Source organism: Urtica dioica, chromosome 1, assembly GCF_054948205.1.
Source record: "Urtica dioica subsp. dioica isolate 48M chromosome 1, U.dioica_male_clone48M_v1_H2, whole genome shotgun sequence".
Lineage (NCBI taxonomy): Eukaryota > Viridiplantae > Streptophyta > Magnoliopsida > Rosales > Urticaceae > Urtica > Urtica dioica.
The window spans coordinates 55,228,471-55,246,479 of NC_142756.1; the positions used below are offsets into that span (position 1 = coordinate 55,228,471).

The 18,009-nt window shown below is 44.8% G+C and overlaps 1 protein-coding gene across 1 annotated transcript in view; it reads right to left on the bottom strand.

The window, feature by feature from the left end:
• Positions 1–853: 853 nt before the first annotated feature.
• LOC149408142 (L-ascorbate peroxidase S, chloroplastic/mitochondrial-like) overlaps positions 854–18,009 on the bottom strand; it is a 40,097-nt gene continuing 22,941 nt past the window's right edge. Inside the window, exons 2-9 of the mRNA XM_089624017.1 lie at positions 3,264–3,413; positions 2,782–2,902; positions 2,600–2,700; positions 2,414–2,501; positions 2,238–2,305; positions 1,800–1,877; positions 1,649–1,704; positions 854–1,013 (exon numbers count right to left, since the gene is read on the bottom strand). Of these exons, the coding sequence (XP_089480143.1) occupies positions 854–1,013; positions 1,649–1,704; positions 1,800–1,877; positions 2,238–2,305; positions 2,414–2,501; positions 2,600–2,700; positions 2,782–2,902; positions 3,264–3,413 (822 nt within the window). The remainder of the gene's footprint in view (positions 1,014–1,648; positions 1,705–1,799; positions 1,878–2,237; positions 2,306–2,413; positions 2,502–2,599; positions 2,701–2,781; positions 2,903–3,263; positions 3,414–18,009) is intronic.

The window sequence follows — 18,009 nt, forward strand, 5'->3', positions numbered from 1 at the left end:
CGTAGTCATTTCAAGTCGACTACAGTTTATTGACTGTCATCTATTGCACTGGAGTCTTATCTCTTTAATTATGACTCCAGTTTTTGGCCGTAGTGTATCTGTTTTATAAAACTGTAGTTAAAATATATAACTACATTTTATAGATGTAGTCTTACTAGTCTCATCTATAAATACTACAGCATTATGATGTAGTTATATATAACTCAATTACATAAGAAAAAAACACTACAGTTTTAACAAGTAGTCTTAATTGATTTAATTAGACAGACTACGGCGTTTTTGTGTCATCTATTGCACTGGAGTCTTATCTCTTTGCCTATAACTCCTGTCTTTTCTGTTGAAGACTACATTGTTTAGCTGTAGTTGAAATTCATGAAATTATATTTTAACAATATAGACTACATCTTATTTATGTAGTTTATACAAAAAAATATATTTAAATAAATATAAAATAAAATACATTTATAATAAATAAATATACAAAAAATCTCATATTTCATTAAATCAATTAAAAATATCATTTACATAAATATTACATTACAAGTTTTTGGAACTTATAAAAACAAATAGAAAATGTTTTGAAAACTAGTATCTAAAGCCACTTAGCCACTTAAAACATACCTACATACATACACAATATTTTCTGGTAGCAGCAAGGTTTTGAAAACGTCTCAGCAGCCTCCCCCAACAGCCCCGTCGTCGCCGTCGCCGTGTCTCCAGTGCTCGAAACCATGATGTCTTCGTTGTTGGCGAGAACCCCGTCGCAACTCAGTCGAAGCCCCGCCTCAGCCATGTGCCTCCCGCGCATCAGTCCCGTACCTCTCGCGCCTAACCTTAGTAAGTTATTTCTCACTCAGCGACTTCGACCACCACCGCCCACTTCCATCACCACCAGCCTCTCGCTCCTTACTCTCTCTTTTTTCTCTTTTTCAGTCACGAAGCGTCGAAACTCCACTTCGCGTCCTAGCTCGGTGTCGTACCAGACTCGCACCACTAACCTGTCAGAGGCTAGTCTAGTAAAAATGATAAGGTATTTGAAATAAATGCATAAAATATATATTTGTGTAGATGTTTATGTTAAATCAAATTTGCTAAGGCAATTGAGCTTTATATAAAATTGAAGAGCTTAAGGTCTTTTTGAACCACCAGTGCCTTGAAGAAGCAGCCATCAGTAGCCTCCAACAGAAAATTGTACGATTGCAACGAGCTCTCCCATGCCTCAGCAATGTTCTTCAACTCCAGATTGAGGCCCTGAATTTAATCCATTTGTAACTCAACTATATGTATGATCATCTATCTATGTACTGTCGTTCTTAATTTGGATACACATTCACTCACTCACCTCAGTTTTGTTGTATTCATTTAATGCAAACCTTGCTGCTTCTATTAATGAAATTGTTAGGGTACCTTCCAAATGAGACAGATCAGCCACAATAATCATCAGTACAATAGGGGAATCTAAGACACATGTCTGCAGAAATACCTGACTGTTTTGAAGTGAAATATATTCCATAGAGAAATAAGGAAGAATTTAAGAGAACTATCGAAATAATCGAGTTTCTATGTGAGCATGAGAAAATTACAGTTTGTATATAAAAGACCATAGCGAATCTAAGACACCAAACACTTCAGGATATATTGTTCAGACCCTGCAGCTCTCCGTACACACTCAACACCAAACACATACATAAACACCAAAATCATCTTTAAATCCAAGAACGAGCATCAAACGAAGATTAAGAAGATAAAAAATATGAACACAAATCCACAATCAATTAAGACCCTACATCTTAACTCACAAAAATCACAATCAGACCCAATAAATGAGACATGATAAAATATCTCACAATCGCATCTTTCTTCAACAAACGAGGAATCTGCAAATCACCACCAAACTCAAATACCCTAATAGTTTGAATGAAAGTAGAGTTCAATTCAGGGTCTCCATTAGATGTCCCTAACACTAATTAATTTCCATATGCTAGTTTATGAATTCAAAACTCTTGCCAATTTAATTTTTCATTATCATTCTCATTTTGTAAACAATGTTCCTGAAACTGAAAGAGCACGCATGTTTCAATACCGTATACTTAGTCTCTGGCTTGCCCCAGCCACTACGATCGGGTCTAGACCTTCCAAGCGTGTGGGCACCGGACAGTGCAACAATTTCTTGAAGATAAAACAGATATAATAAGACATCTAATTCAGATTCGTAAGCTAAGTCTTCAAAAGCTCACCTTGTCATTCAAGCCCATTCTATAGAAAACATCTCGAAGATGCTGTGCAGGGGAAGGAGGACCGGCATCTGTGAAAAATTGGACAGCAAGTATTTTACAAACAAAGCCGACAATGGTAACAAACCAAGCATGGCACAACAAAAAAATTAGTAGCGAATATAAGTTTTTTCACTCACCGGGAAGCCGGCCTTCTTCCGGGAACTGTTCAGGTCCTGTCACATCTATTCTTCCATATTTCATGGGCAGTTTAGGACCTCCAGCTTCCTGAATTCTCAAAAGCACTTGATGAGTTGAAATTTGTACGCATTTGAAAATCTCAGATTGCAGTTTTAAGTTAAAAGAAAAACTTAAAATAAAAATACCTCCACTGCAGTAGCGCTGGCCAGCTGGAACAAGTCGGCGTAGGTCACACCAGCATACTTCTCTTTGATTGGTTGAAGAAGCTTCAAAGCATTCACAAGACCTGAAATTACCAATGATATTCTTATTCCAAAAAGCAAACTATCAACCATCGCAGTTATGAATTTCATTTTCCTAGTCACACCAGCATTGGTTGCGTGTTTGAGCTCGATCTCGAATCTCAAACTTCCATTAGTGCCACCTCGCTGTGGCCACTCTTCAATGTTCTTGTTGTAAGTGCCTGCATCGTGCCATCCCAGGCGAACCTATCGCACAGAATATAATAAATGATAACTCTCAGAATCATGGATAAATAATTCCCAACAGAAAAATCATTAAAACAAAACAATTAAGTGCTGGAAAACATTATCAAACAAACTGGTGAGCTTTTATTTTGCGTCAGTGGTTCACTATTTCCAATCTTCAGCAAAAAAAAAAAAACTTGCAGAATAAATAAATAGATTAAAACGAAAGAAAGAAGCGAATTAGCCAAATTCGTGACACGAACACTTCCTAATCAGTGCAAATGGTGCTAAGACCTAATTCGAAATAGCATAACCAGATTAACTAGTCTTGGTCTGTTGTAAGAAAAATCGAATACAGCAACACAGATATACTAATTTATACCAAAAGAGGATGGCAAAAGGTAGTCTTGAGAAGCTCCTTGATGTCCTCTCGCGCGCTCTTCAACTGTTCTTGATCGGACGCCGCGCATTTCGGAGCCGAGACAGCGCTAAACCCTCGGCTCGAAGCTAAAGCCGACGACGACGATCTCTTCTGAAATTACAGAAACGAAATACATTCAATCGGATAAATCTTCGCACAGAAACAATCGCACGGATATCTCTTCTGAAAAATTGATGTAATATATTTCATATGTAATATTTATATATAATTTCAAAGAGATGCAATGTACCCAACAAAATAATATGTTCAATATAAACCTCTCACAAGATCTCATTAATCCCAGATATTTGAATAGTACAGGTAATAATCCTTTGCTCCGAACCCACAAACAAAAAATAGAGCAAGAAAATTGACAAAGCCCCAAAGTGAACTAGGTCGAACTCTTTTGAGACCATGAAACAAAGGAAAAACGAGGATTCGACCAAAATAATCAGAGGATTGCAACAATATTCAATATTCGTCAATCAAAAAACACTAAGCTAAAGCCCCAAATCTGACCTAGGCTCCCTCAGAGGGGAAGGAACCCCTAATTGTTGTCGCACGAAAATGAACAACTATTTAAAACCTCGGGCGGTTCGATCCAAGGCCGGACCAAGTGATCGCACCCGGGCCAAGAGTGTGAACTCGATAGTCTCGAGCTAGGGTTTTCTCCGATCAACCCGCCTCTCGGGAGAGGTAGGGGGTGAGGAGGATGAGTGACCGTGCCTTGGTTGTCGGCTGCCTACGTACCCGTGCGTGGGATCAGGTCAGAACGTAGTTCAAGCGTGTGTGACGCAGTATGAGGCGTGGAGCCTTGGCGGAGAGGCGTGCTCGACGAAGGAAACGGGGCGCGAGGAGTCCTCGGCAGCGTCTCAGAACTTCGGAGATCGCGTACGCGTCTAGCGTGTTAGACGCGTAAGGGTAGCTCTAGTTGAGAACCCTAGGGGCGTGCTTGAGCACCGGAGAACGTTCGGTCAAAGGGAGCGACGTCCGGGAAGTTCCCGTGAGTGCTTCGGGACCTTTGAGAACGAGGGAGAGAGAAAAGAACCTGCTTCAGGCCAAATATGGCATCCAGAGAAGCAGAGAAATCGAGCGTGTCGATAAGAGATGAAGAGAATTATTAGATATTCTTGGATATCTTGGGATGGCTTTCCCCTCAATGAGAGAGGGTATTTATAGGTGTTTGGGAGCCTTAGAAGGTCCCTTTTTCGTCCATGTGGGACTAGGAATGCGTGTGGCATCAAGTGGAGGCGCACGGCGCGCGCGGCGCACGAAGGGCGGCGCACAACGCACGGCGCGCGGCGCGCGGCGCGGGGGGCGCGGCGCGCGGGTCACCGGGCGCGGCGCGGGACGCGCGGCACAGGACGCGCGGCACAGGATTCCCTGACTGGCGCGGCGCGCTGCCTGGCCGGCGCGGCGCACTGCTTGGCCGGCGCGGCGCGCTGCTTGCTGCCCGGCTGGCCGGCGCAGCGCGTTGTGTGCGTAGTGGGCGGCTCGTCTTGCCGGGCTTTTGCGGGCCTTCGAATGCCATTCTTCTCACGTGAAATATGAAGTCTTCTACTCGATGAGAGTGACTCGATTCGAGGAGCAAGGCTCGGCCCGGCGAGAGCGACTAGCGACTTGATTCGAGGAGTGACTCGAAAATGATTCGAGGCTCGACTCGAGGAACGATTAAAGGCTCGACTCGAGGAACCATTCGAGGCTCGACTCGAGGAGCGAAGCTCGACTCGAGGAGATTGACTCAAGGCTCGACTCGAGGAGCGAAGCTCGACTCGAGGAGTCAGGAGTTTGGGCGAGGGCTTGAAGATTTGCCGCTCTTCAGGACCTCCGGCCTGACCATCGGCCCTTTGAGCGACGTGCCTTCTTGGCGTCTCGGGTTTTCCGAAAACGACCGACAACACTAATTTCTACCGATGAAAAAAAAGAAGAGAATACAAACACGAGTGATGATTTACCTCTGCAATACTTCAGCAAGCAATGGTTTACCTCTCAAGCTCGAAGCCCCAAGTCTATCGAATCTCCGTCGAGCTTTTCGACCTAAGAAGACACGAAGTCTATCGACGGAGATAAGAATTTTGGCCTCTTGAACTCACTTCCGACGTCAAACCCTAGAAATTGCTCACTAACAAATCCGAGAAAAATATTAGAGAAAGGGTGACTCTGGAAAGATACAAGATGATAGATAGAGAGAGAGCATCTGAAGGTTACGAAGAGAGAGAGAGAGAGAGAGAGAGAGAGAGAGAGAGAGAGAGAGAGAGAGAGAGAGAGAGAGAGAGAGTGATATACAAAGATGAGAGAGATGATTTATTTTTTTTACTTAGTCAGTTTTAGAATTTTGATGTACCGCTTAAAACAAAATAATTGTGGGAAATTTCCCTCCAACATCAACAAAATAGTGAAATGTTAGAATTTTTTTTTTTTTTAGTGCTACCACTACTTCTTTAGATTTAGTTGTAGTGAAAGGTGTTAAATTTTAGTGGGAAACTTCCCTCCATTTTAAAGTAGTGAAATTTTGATAATTTTTAATTTTTTGGGTATTACCACTACTTCTTTATATTGACTGTAGAGAAAAAAAGACCATTAACTATAGTTTTATATTCGACTAGAGTCTAATATAGGCAAAAAAAAGGTGACCGTAGTCTATCTTAAAAGACTTCATTAAAAGGCTAAAATGAAGTTAAAAAAAAAAACTGTAGTTGTATCCCATATTTCTGGTAGTGACAGGATTGCTGTTAAGCATTTCTTAAGTACCTTTGCAGAACTAGGAACTTGATGCCTACATATTAAGGTACTGAGTTGACTATGACGGGAAACACTGACTCCGATTTTCAAGCGGATAAGGATTCCAGGAAATCAATTTCAAAATCTGTTCTCATCCTAAATGGTTGATCTGTTGTTTGGAGGAGTATCAAGCAATCTTGCTGTTGTCGCTGTTTTTCGGACAACCATTTAGGAGCCCAAAGTGGTTAGACCCAAGGCCGGACCGAGTGGTCTCACTTCGGCTCGAGCGTGTCGGACTTGGTTGTTGGAATCGATCTAGGGTTTAAGAAAATAATTAACACTTCGGGAAGCGGCGGAATTTTAAAAATTTTCTTTTACAAGTAAAAACGGTTTTTACTAACCTAGATAAGTGCAAGTACATGTAATTAAAAAACTAATATGAGCTAAGAAGTTTACTAACCTTTCTTGAAGCTTGATCTTTGAGAAGCTCTTAGAAAGTTGCAACGCTCACTCCCCTCGCAGCACGTCTCTCTTCCTTTTCTCGGCACCTCGAGCAACCACGAAAGTTTCTATCACTAAATCACTCGAAATAAAGGAATTAGTGAGTGGGCACTTTTAAACACTACGACTTAAGAACGAGTCCTGAAGTCGCAGAGCTAAACACTAGGTCGAGTGAGGACCTAGGTGCCAAAACAAGAAAAATCGAAAATAAACTAGAAAGAGAGAGAGAGAGGAGTTCGGCCAAGTTCTAGAGAGAGAGTCTCTCAAATCTCTTAAACATGGATGAATGAAATGTGTGGAATGAGGCTCCTATTTATAGGAGAGGCTTTACCTTCAATAAGGTAGTTTCCTCTTCTATAGAATATCACATATTCATGAGCAAATATTGCCTCTTTCCCACTTAAGTCACACGGCCAAGGCAGCCTTCTAGAAGGCTTGGATTTGTTTCATTTTTTGTTCCTTGCCTTGCCTTGACTCTACTTGGCCGAATTCCCTTAAGCATCCTTATGCAAATTTGGTTCCTCTTTTTCTTTTGGCAAGTATCTTGATACATTTATGCACAAAATATTCTCTCTTCCTATGGGTATGTTGGGCGCCCATTATGTCTAGAAAAGGCTTCTAGAATTTTCTTCACTTGTTCATGACAACATAAGAAAAGGCCCATTTAGAATTTTCAATAAAATTCTTATGAAACGAAATTAATTCACAAGGCCCAATAATCAAGTCATGGCCGAGTGACATTAAGTCATCAAATGAACTTGTCAAAAAATTTATTGACATTCATTTCATCCTATGTCTCAAAAGGCAAAAATACCCTTTTGACTATTTTCGTTTTTGTTTTGACTTAGCTTCCAGTTTAACTATTCCTATCGATGTGATTCGTGACAGTGACCTCATGGACCCAAATGAACAAAGCTTGAGCTAAACACTTGAACTCAAAAGTGCACAAACCTTTTCCAAGTTTAGCTTAATGCCAACTGACTCCACTAAAGAGTTGACACTGAAAATCTCTCGGTTCAAATGAATTTATTTTCTACTCAAGAATTCACCTAATTATAATGAGCGGATCCACTGAATATTATCTATGCTACCCTTCATGAATGTCATCAGCTAGTCGGGATTTACTAAATTACCATTTTACCCTTCTAGCTGTTATTTCCTCAACTCCTTTGTCGCTTGTGAATAAGTTAGAAACAATGTATTGACGAGGAGCTAACAAGTCACATTGTTTCATCCAAAAGAGTCAGGACTCAATTTGGACACTGGCCAGTTCATTTAATCACACTCCAAGGAACAAAGCATGAGGTGACATACATTGCATTTCAGCAATCTTGTACATGAATTCCATATCTATGAGAACTTTACAAAGTTACTCATGACATTCTCACAACTTAGTACTTCACCAATAGGCCCTGTTCGGAATCACATAGTGAGTCCGAACTCTGACTTTCTCTAATGAGAATACTAAGCTGTGAAATGGCATGTCTCATTTCAGGATTAAGGTAAGCATGATGCAATTCATACATAGTGACTACGAGACATAAGAGGTTAAATGGTTTGTTCTTATCTTGTCTCTAGAAGTGCACTGGTCAATTCAGTACCTTCGGAAGATACCTAGAAGAACTATAGAGTCTCCAACTCTCAATTCCTCATAACCAGACATCATAGATTCTTCTAACAATCGTACTGAGGTCAATAGTCCTTTGACCCTAAGATTGCGAATATATCGTTTTAAGCAAACTACGAAGAGTTTGTTCATGCAAATCTACATTTGTCTCTTCGTAAGTTGTTAAGTTTGTTTATGGACTAAAAGACTATGGTTTTATCATAAAGCTTCAGACAAGGAAGATTGAATGAACGTTTCAACTTTTTATTAATGAATAAGCAATTACAAGCAAGAGTCTTCGTAAGACTATATGACATCAAATGTACATAAATAGACACTACTACTCTTATTGTGGGCACCATTGACAACATTGGTATCCCAAGTCGTCCCTTAGCTGTGAATGTCCCTTGAGTTCGTCCAAGTACCTGAAAAGGAAGAAAGAACAGGTGAACTAGGAAGGGAAAACAGAGGGGGTGCCTCTATTTACCTCTCTGACGCTCAACATTAGTAGGATTGAGGTGGAGTATAGAGGTTTTAGAGGTGGTAAGAGGCCAAAGATGAGCGAAACGAGTGAAGTACGAGTTCGACAGCGTTTCGGGACTCAAAATTGGATTACCTTTGGGAGAGGGCGGAGCTCTCTATTTATAGGCGACCAAGGGGTGTTTTGGGTGACCCCTTGGCCGAGTGAGCAAGCCTGAGTCGGCCATTGACCGACTGAATGGTTGGGTCGGCCAATGGCCGAGTGAACATGGTGGTGAGGTTCACTCGGCCATTGGCCGAGTGAAAAGCTTAGGGTCGGCTGAGGTTCACTCGGCCATTGGCCGAGTGAAATGTCTAGGGCCGGATGAGGTTCACTCGGCCATTGGCCGAGTGAACTGCTGGAGGGTTCACTCGGCCATTGGCCGAGTGAACTGCTGGGCCGGCTGGAGGGTTCACTAGGCCATTGGCCGAGTGAACTGTTGGGTCGGCTGGATATTGACTCGTCCAATGGCCGACTGAGGTGGTTGGGTCGGCTGGATGTTGACTCGGCCAATGGCCGACTGAGGTGGTTGGGTCGGCTGGATGTTGACTCGGCCAATGGCCGAGTGAGGTGGTTGGGTTGGCCATTGGCTGGTTAAGACTTGGCTCGACCAATGGCCGGCTGAGGCTTGGCCCGGCTGTGACCTGGCCCGGTCAATGGTCGGCTGAGGCTTGGCCCAGCCGATGGACGAGTGAACCTTGGGCCGGCTAAGGGTTTGGGCCGGCCAATGACCAAGGCAGGGGTTGCGCCGGTTGTGTGGTTGAAGTGGCGCCTTTGTCCTCGTCGGCCCGAGACGGGCCGACAACATTAGCCCCCCGAGTTTCCGGTCGATCGTGGGTCGAGTGGAATCTCAGAACTTGCGCCGACGTGCGGACATGGGACCAACGTTCTCGGTTTTGTGAGCACATCGTAGGGAGGCTTTGGTGCGTCATGAGGGATAGCCATTGTGCGCCGCGAGAGACGAATTTTGTGCGTCGCGAGGGATGGCTTTTGTGTGTCGCGAGGGATGACCTTTGTGTGTCCTGAAGGACGGCCTTCGTTTTACGTGTCTCATGTTCTCGATACAGTACCGTAGTCGACTCGCATGGTTTTGTCGATGAGCATCTTATTTTTGGACTTACCAGTGACGGCGTAATCGATTTGCATGGCTCGGGCCTCGGGGTGCCTCGGTGTCACGTTTGTGTGACCAGGTTTTCCGTGGACGCTAGCTAGACCAGTTACGTCTAGCGGGCGCAGGCTCTTGAAACCCTTTTGTGACTCGCTGCCTATCGGCGCGCGCGCTGGGCGGCGAGCGTGGTGCAACGTTTGCGTGGCAAGGTTTCCCACGGACGCTGGCTAGACCAGGTACGTCCGGCGGATGCAGGCCTTTGAAACCCATTTGTGACTCGCTGCCTCTCGGCGCACGAGCTGGGCGGCGAGAGCGGTGCCACGTTTGTGTGGCCAGGTTTACCGCGGACGCTGGCTAGACCAGGTACGTCCAGCGGACGCAAGCCTTTGAATCCCATTTGCGACTCGCTGCCTATCGGTGCACGAGCTGGGCGGCGAGCGCGGTGCCACATTTGTGTGGCCAGATTTCCCGTGGACGCTGGCTAGACCAGGTACGTCAGGCGGACGCAAGCCTTTGAAACCCATTTGTGACTCGTGGCCTATCGGCGCACGAGCTGGGCGGCGAGCGCTGTGCCACATTTACGTGGCCAGGTTTCCCGCGGATGCTGGCTAGACCAGGTACGTCCGGCGGACGCAGGCCTTTGAAACCCATTTGTGACTCGCTGCCTATCGGTGCACGAGCTGGGCGGCGAGCGCGGTGCCACGTTTGTGTGGCCAGGTTTCCCGTGGACGCTGGCTAGACCAGGTACGTCCGGCGGACGCATGCCTTTGAAACCCATTTGTGACTCGCTGCCTCTCGGCGCACGAGCTGGGCGGCGAGCGCGGTGCCACGTTTGTGTGGCCAGGTTTCCCGCGGACGCTGGCTAGACCAGGTTTGTCCGGCGGACGCAAGCCTTTGAAACTCATTTGTTACTCGCTGCCTATCGGCGCACGAGCTGGGCGGCGAGCGCGGTGCCACGTTTGTGTGGCCAGGTTTCCGGTGGACGCTGGCTAGACCAGGTACGTCCGGCGGACGCAAGCCTTTGAAACCCATTTGTGACTTGTTGCCTATCGGTGCACGAGCTGGGCGGCGAGCGTGGTGCCACGTTTGCGTGGCCAGGTTTCCCGTGGACGCTGGCTAGACCAGGTACGTCCGGCGGACGCAAGCCTTTGAAACTCATTTGTGACTCGCTGCCTATCGGCGCACGAGCTGGGCGGTGAGCGTGGTGCCACATTTGTGTGGCCAGATTTCCCATGGATGCTGGCTAGACAAGGTACGTCCAGCGGACGCAAGCCTTTGAAACCCATTTGTGACTCGTTGCCTATCGGTGCACGAGCTGGGCGGAGAGCGCGGTGCCACATTGCACGTTTCACGTTTGGGGACTCTGGTGACCCATTCTTACTCGGTACTCGACTCGAGGAGTGAGCTTGACTCGAGGAGACATGTAGAGTCAGCACGAGGAGTAGCTAGTCGACTCGTGGATTCGATGCTCGACTCGAGGATTGAACTCAACTCGAGGAAAAATGTAGAGTCGACACGAGGAGTAGCTTGTCGACTCGTGGACTCGGTACTCGACTCGAGGAATGAACTCAACTCGAGGAGGCATGTAGAGTCGGCACGAGGAGTAGCTTGTCGACTCGTGGACTCGGTACTCAACTCGAGGAGTGAACTCAATTCGAGGAGAAATGTGTAGACTGTCTCTCTCTGGGACCTTCGGCCTGACCATCGGCCCCTTGAGACTTTGTTATATTTTTGTTTTGTTTTTGTTTTTGGGTTGTTTTGATTAATTATTGCTCCTTGTTAGCCCCCCGAGTTTCTTGCGTTTGTGAGACGAAGACCAAGAAACTCTCGTGTTGGAGGTGTACAATAGAGTGTGTTGACATGTGTAGAATAATTCTTTATTGCAGTAAGGAGGTCGTTACAGGTTTCCATGGCACTTGGCCTTTTTTGGAAAAGGAAAATTACATAATTGAAATGAAGCGATTAAAAAGTCGAGTGAGTTCGGGCGTGAGTTTAAGGGCGGAAGCTGTGCAATCACGGCTTGCTAGCAGACGCGACGAATTCCTTGAGGTCCCCACTTCGAATTAGGGAATCAATTTTCTTCCTAAGTTGGTAGCATTCTGTTGTTGCGTGCCCGTGGTCATGGTGATATTCGCACTGTTTGCTCTTGTCTCGCGTTGCGGGGTCCTTCTTCATCGTGCTGAGAGGGACAAAGGATTGTTTCGGGGTCGGAGAAGGAAGGTCATTAGGGACTTGACCATTCCTGCGTCTTTTCCTTCGCGAGTCGGGACCGACGGTCGGTGCCACAGGTGCGGTACCGCGCTTCTTGTTGGGTGTTTGGTTAACAGCGTTGGGTGGTTGATGTCCCAAGACGACTTCTCTCTCGATCCCGCGTTAGGCGTTGAGTTTTTCTCTCAAGTCGCTCCCATGAGATTCCCTTCGGGAATTGAGGCGATCTCTCAAGTCTCCGGTGGCTGTCCCTATCACTTTTGGCAAGGATATGTCGTTCGAGTGACGTCCTCGACGGACGCCACGACATTCGGTGTCGTCGTCCATCCTGTGGCCTTGGACACGAATGGTGAGCTCGGAGCATCCCTTTCGGGACCTCGAGATTGAGCGTCCTCAGGTACTGTGCGATCCTCGACGTGGTCTCTCGAGGGTGTCCCCTCGAGGGCGCATGTGTGCGTTCAACCATTGATTGATGCTTTGGTGCGGTCACTTGAGGGTGTCTCCTCGAACGCGTGCGTGCGCGTTCACTTTCGTGAACAGCGTGGTCGAGGTTGGTCTCGTTGGTTCTCGACTTCGCCACGTAATCGGGGTCTTTCTCGTCATGGTTGACGTCGTCGACGTGTTGGAGTCGAGGAGGTTGGTGATGAGCGCGCTGGTGACGTCGGGGCGGTGTAGGAGCTCGGCGAGCCTTCGAGCCGTGTCCTCTCAAACTCCGGCCTCGGGGTCATTCGCCGGGTCTCGGGGCTGGCTCTCATTATCACGAGGTTGCCCTCCAAGACGATGCGCCAGGCTTTGGAGGCCATACTTCGAGCTAGTCGCTTGGGCGCCCACGGAAGTGGCGGGGACATGACTCATCTCTCGAGAGTCGTAGAAGTAGCAAGAAAGAGGAATGGAAGGGAGAGCGTCGCCAAGGTCGGGAGGTCTCCTCCTTCTAGCGCCGAAATGTTGTCGTTGTTTTTCGGACAACCATTTAGGAGCCCAAAGTGGTTAGACCCAAGGCCGGACCGAGTGGTCTCACTTCGGCTCGAGCGTTTCGGACTTGGTATCCCATGTCATCCCTTAGCTGTGAATGTCCCTTGAGTTCGTCCAAGAACCTGAAAAGGAAGAAAGAACAGGTGAACTAGGAAGCGAAAACAGAGGGGGTGCCTCTGTTTACCTCTCCGACGCTCAACATTAGTAGGATTGAGGTGGAGTATAGAGGTTTTAGAGGTGGTGAGAGGCCAAAGATGAGCGAAACGAGTGAAGTAGGAGTTCGACATCGTTTCAGGACTCAGAATTTGATTACCTTTGGGAGACGGCAGACCTCTCTATTTATAGGCGACCAAGGGGTGTTTTGCGGGACCCTTTGGCCGAGTGAGCAAGCTTGAGTCGGCCATTGACCGACTGAATGGTTGGGTCGGCCAATGGCCGAGTGAACATGGTGGTGAGGTTCACTCGGCCATTGGCCGAGTGAAAAGCTTAGGGTCAGCTGAGGTTCACTCAGCCATTGGCCGAGTGAAATGTCTAGGGCCGGATGAGGTTCACTCGGCCATTGGCCGAGTGAACTGCTGGAGGATTCACTCGGCCAATGGCCGAGTGAACTGCTGGGCCGTCTTGAGGGTTCACTCGGCCATTGGCCGAGTTAACTGCTGGGCCGTCTGGAGGGTTCACTCGGCCATTGGCCGAGTGAACTGCTGGGCCGTCTGGAGGGTTCACTCGGCCATTGGCCGAGTGAACTGCTGGGCCGTCTGGAGGGTTCACTCGGCCATTGGCCGAGTGAACTGCTGGGCCGGCTGGAGGGTTCACTCGGCCATTGGCGGAGTGAACTGTTGGGTCGGCTGGATGTTGACTCGGCCAATGGTGGACTGAGGTGGTTGGGTCGGCCATTGGCTGGTTGAGACTTGACTCGGCCAATGGCTGGCTGAGGCTTGGCCCGGCTGTGACTTGGCCCAGTCAATGGTCGGCTGAGGCTTGGCCCAGCCGATGGCCGAGTGAACCTTGGGCCGGCCAATGGCCAAGGCAGGGGTTGCGCCGGTTGTGTGGTTGAAGTGGTGCCTTTGTCCTCGTCGGCCGGAGACGGGCCTGCAACACTTGCATTGTGACTCCACAAAGGAAGCAGAATACGTGGCTGCTTGTGAAGCATCCAAAGAGGTTGTATCGCATAGAAAATTCCTTAAGTATTTGGAAGTCGTTCCAAACGTCGACGAGCCCATGACACTTTATTGTGATAACAATGGGACAGTCGCTAACTCAGAGGAACCTCGAAGCCATAAGCGCGCTAAGCATATTGAGAGGATATACCATTTGATTCGAGAGATCGTGCAGCGCGGAGACGTGGTGGTGAAGAAGAACACAACGGTGGAAAACCTGGCAGATATATTCACCAAGGCCCTAGCGAACCAGGTCTTCGACCAGCATAGGGAGGGATTAGGCATGAAGGACTATTCACATCTTCTTTGAGTCAAGTGGGAGTTTCTTTTCAATGGTGCCCACGAGAAGAGTAGTAGTCATTACTTTTGTACATTTGATGTAATGAAGTCTGACGAAGACTTTTGCATGTAACTACTGAATAATTAATAAAAGTTGAAACGTTCATTCATTCTTCCTTGTCCGTTTAAAGCTTTATGATAAACTATAGTCTTTAGTCCTTAAACTAATCTATCAACAAATGAAGAGTCAAATATAGATTTGCATGAACAAACTCTTCATGGTTTGCTTAAAATAGTATATGTTGGAATAGATCTAGGGTTAAGAAAAGTTTTAACGCTTCTAGCAAGGGGCAGAATATAAAAAATTTCTTTAAAACTCGTAAAACGATTTTACAACCTAGACAAAGTGCATGAACATATAATTTAAAATTTAAAATTGCATTTAGTTTTTACGTGGTACCAACCTCGAATGGAGCATGAACGTTGAGAAGCCTTTGGAAGATTGAAACATTCGTCTCCCCATGTAGCACGCCTCTCCCACTAGTCTTCTTGAACCTGTGAACAACCACAAAAGTTTCTACCACTAGAGTCTTAAGAGAATGGTTGGATTTAGTGTGTGGGCACTTTTAAACATGATGACTCAAGAAGAAGCCTTTAAACCAAAGAGCTAAAACAAATGCTAAGTCTAATGAGGATCTAGGTGCCAAAACAAAGGACTAGAAGGGATTCTAGAGAGAGAGAGATGGGGGCGGCCACAAACTAGAGAGAGAGGCTATCAATCTCAAAATTGTGTGTTGTGAGTTGTGAATGAGGTGGGGGTAATTATAGGAGGAGGATTACCTTCAAACGATAGTTTCCTTCTTTCTATAGAATATCACATATTCATGAGCAAATATTTGCTTCCCCTTCTTCCATATGGACGTGCAAGCCTTACCATGCAAGTCCTTAGATTTGTTTCCTCATTTGTCCTCTCCCTTGGTTGCCGCCTAACATGTTTCCTTCTAGAGGAAATTTGTTTCCTCTTTTACTTTTGGCAAGTATCTTCCTACATCAATGCACAAAATAATTCTTCTTTCTCTCTTGGTATGGATGGTTTCTATGGCTTCTAGAAGGAGCTTCTAGATGTTTCTTTATTTGTCTATGACAACATAAGAAAAGCCCATTAAGAATTTTCAAATATAATTCCATGAAATGAAATTAATCCTCAAGGCCCAATTAATTCATTATGGCCGAGTGATCTAATTTATTGTCATCATATGACAATGACCATGTCAATAAAAATTATTTTTTGACATTCTCACCATCCAAAAGGACAAAAAATACCCTTTAGACAATTTTCGTAAAACTTGTCTAGTTCTTGTTGTGACTTAGCTTCTAGGTTAACTAATCTACATGAACAAAACTTGAGCTAGCATGCTTGGACTCAAAAGTTCATAAACCTTTTCCGAGTTCTAGCTTAATGTCAACTGACTCCACTAAAGAGTTGACACTTAAATCTCTTGGTTCAAATGAATATATTTTCTACTCAAGAATTCTACTTAATAGTAATGAGCGGATCCATTGAATATTATCTATGTTTACCCTTCATGAATATCATCAACTAGATGGGATTTACAAAATTGCCATTTTACCCTTCTAGTTGTTATTTCCTCAACTCCTTTGTCACTTGTGAATAAAGTTCGAAACAATGTATTGACGAGGAGCTAACAAGTCACGTTGTTTCATCCAAAAGAGTCATGACTCAATTTGGACACTGGCCAGTTCATTTATTCACATTCCAAGGAACAAAGCATGAGCTTATATACATTGCCCTTCAGCAATCTTGTACATGAATTCCATATCTATGAGATCCTCACAAAGTTACTCGTGACATCTTCATAACTTAGTACTTCACCAATAGGTCCTGTTAAGAATCACATAGTGAATCCGAACTTTGACTTTCTCAAATGAGAATAGGTAAGCTATGAAATGGCATGTCTCATTTCAGGATTGAGGTAAGCATGATACAATTCATATGTAGTGACCTCGAGACATAAGAGGTTAAATGGTTTGTTGTTATCTTGTCTCTAGAAGTGCACTGGTCAATTCAGTACCTTCGGAAGATACCTAGAAGAACTATAGAGTCTCCAACTCTCAATGTCCCATAACCAGAGATCATAGATTCTCCTAACAATCATATTGAGGTCAATAGTCCTTTGACCCTTGGATTGCGAATATATCGTTTTAAGCAAACCATGAACAGTTTCTTCATGCAAATCTATATTTGTCTCGTCATATATTGTTAGGTTTGTTTATGGACTAAAGACTAAAGTTTTATCATAAAGCTTCACACATGGAATAATGAATGAACGTTTCAACTTTTTATTAATAAATAAGCAATTACAAGCAAGAGTCTTCGTGAGACTTAATTACATCAAATGCACAAAATAAACTCTCTTTCACACTATGGGTTGCACGAATTTTTGTCTCCCTTTCCTTTGGGTTGGACGGCCAAAAGGGCTTCTAGAAGGTGTTTCTAGATTTTCTTCATTTGTTCATGACAACATAAGAAAAGCCCATTAAGAATTTTCAAGTAAAATTCTATGAAATGAAATTAATCCTTAAGGCCCAGTTACCGAGTGATAATATGTCATCATATGACGATGTCAAAAAAATTTATTGACATTCATTTCATCCTATGTCCGAAAAGACAAAAATACCATTTTGACAATATTCGTTAAACTCGTCTCGTTCTTGTTTTGACTTAGCTTCTAGTTTAACTATTCCTACTCGATATGATTTGTGAGAGTGACCTCATGGATCCAAATGAACAAAGCTTGAGCTAAAATATTTGGATTCAAAAGTTCACAAACCTTTGCCAAGTTTAGCTTAATGTCTACTGACTCCACTAAAGAGTTGACACTGAGAAACTCTCGGTTCAAATGAATTTATTTTCTACTCAAGAAATCAACTAAATTTTCATGAGTGGATCCACTGAATATTATCTATGTTTACCCTTCATGAATATCATCAGCTAGTCGGGATTCATAAAATTACCATTTTACCCTTCTAGTTGTTATTTCCTCAAGTCTTTTGTCGCTTGTGAATGAAGTTAGAAACAATGTATTAACGAGGAGCTAACAAGTCACATTGTTTCATCCAAAAGAGTCATGACTCAATTTGGACACTGGCTAGTTCATTTATTCACATTCCAAGGAACAAAGCATGAGGTGATATACATTGCATTTCAGCAATCTTGTACATGAATTCCATATCTTTGAGAATTTCACAAAGTTACTCATGACATCTTCATAACTTAGTACTTGATCAATAGGTCTCGTTAAGAATCACATAGTGAATCCGAACACCGACCTTCTCAAATGAGAATACGTATGCTATGAAATGGCATGTCTCATTTCAGGATTGAGGTAGGCATGATGCATTCATACATAGTGACCACGAGACACAAGAGGTTATATTGTTTCTTCTTATCTTGTCTCTAGAAGTGCACTGGTCAATTCAGTACCTTCGGAAGATACATAGAAGAACTACAGGGTCTCCAACTCTCAATGTCCCTTAACCAGATATCATAGATTCTCCTAACAATCGTATTGAGATCAATAGTCCTTTGATCTTTAGATTGCGAATATATTGTT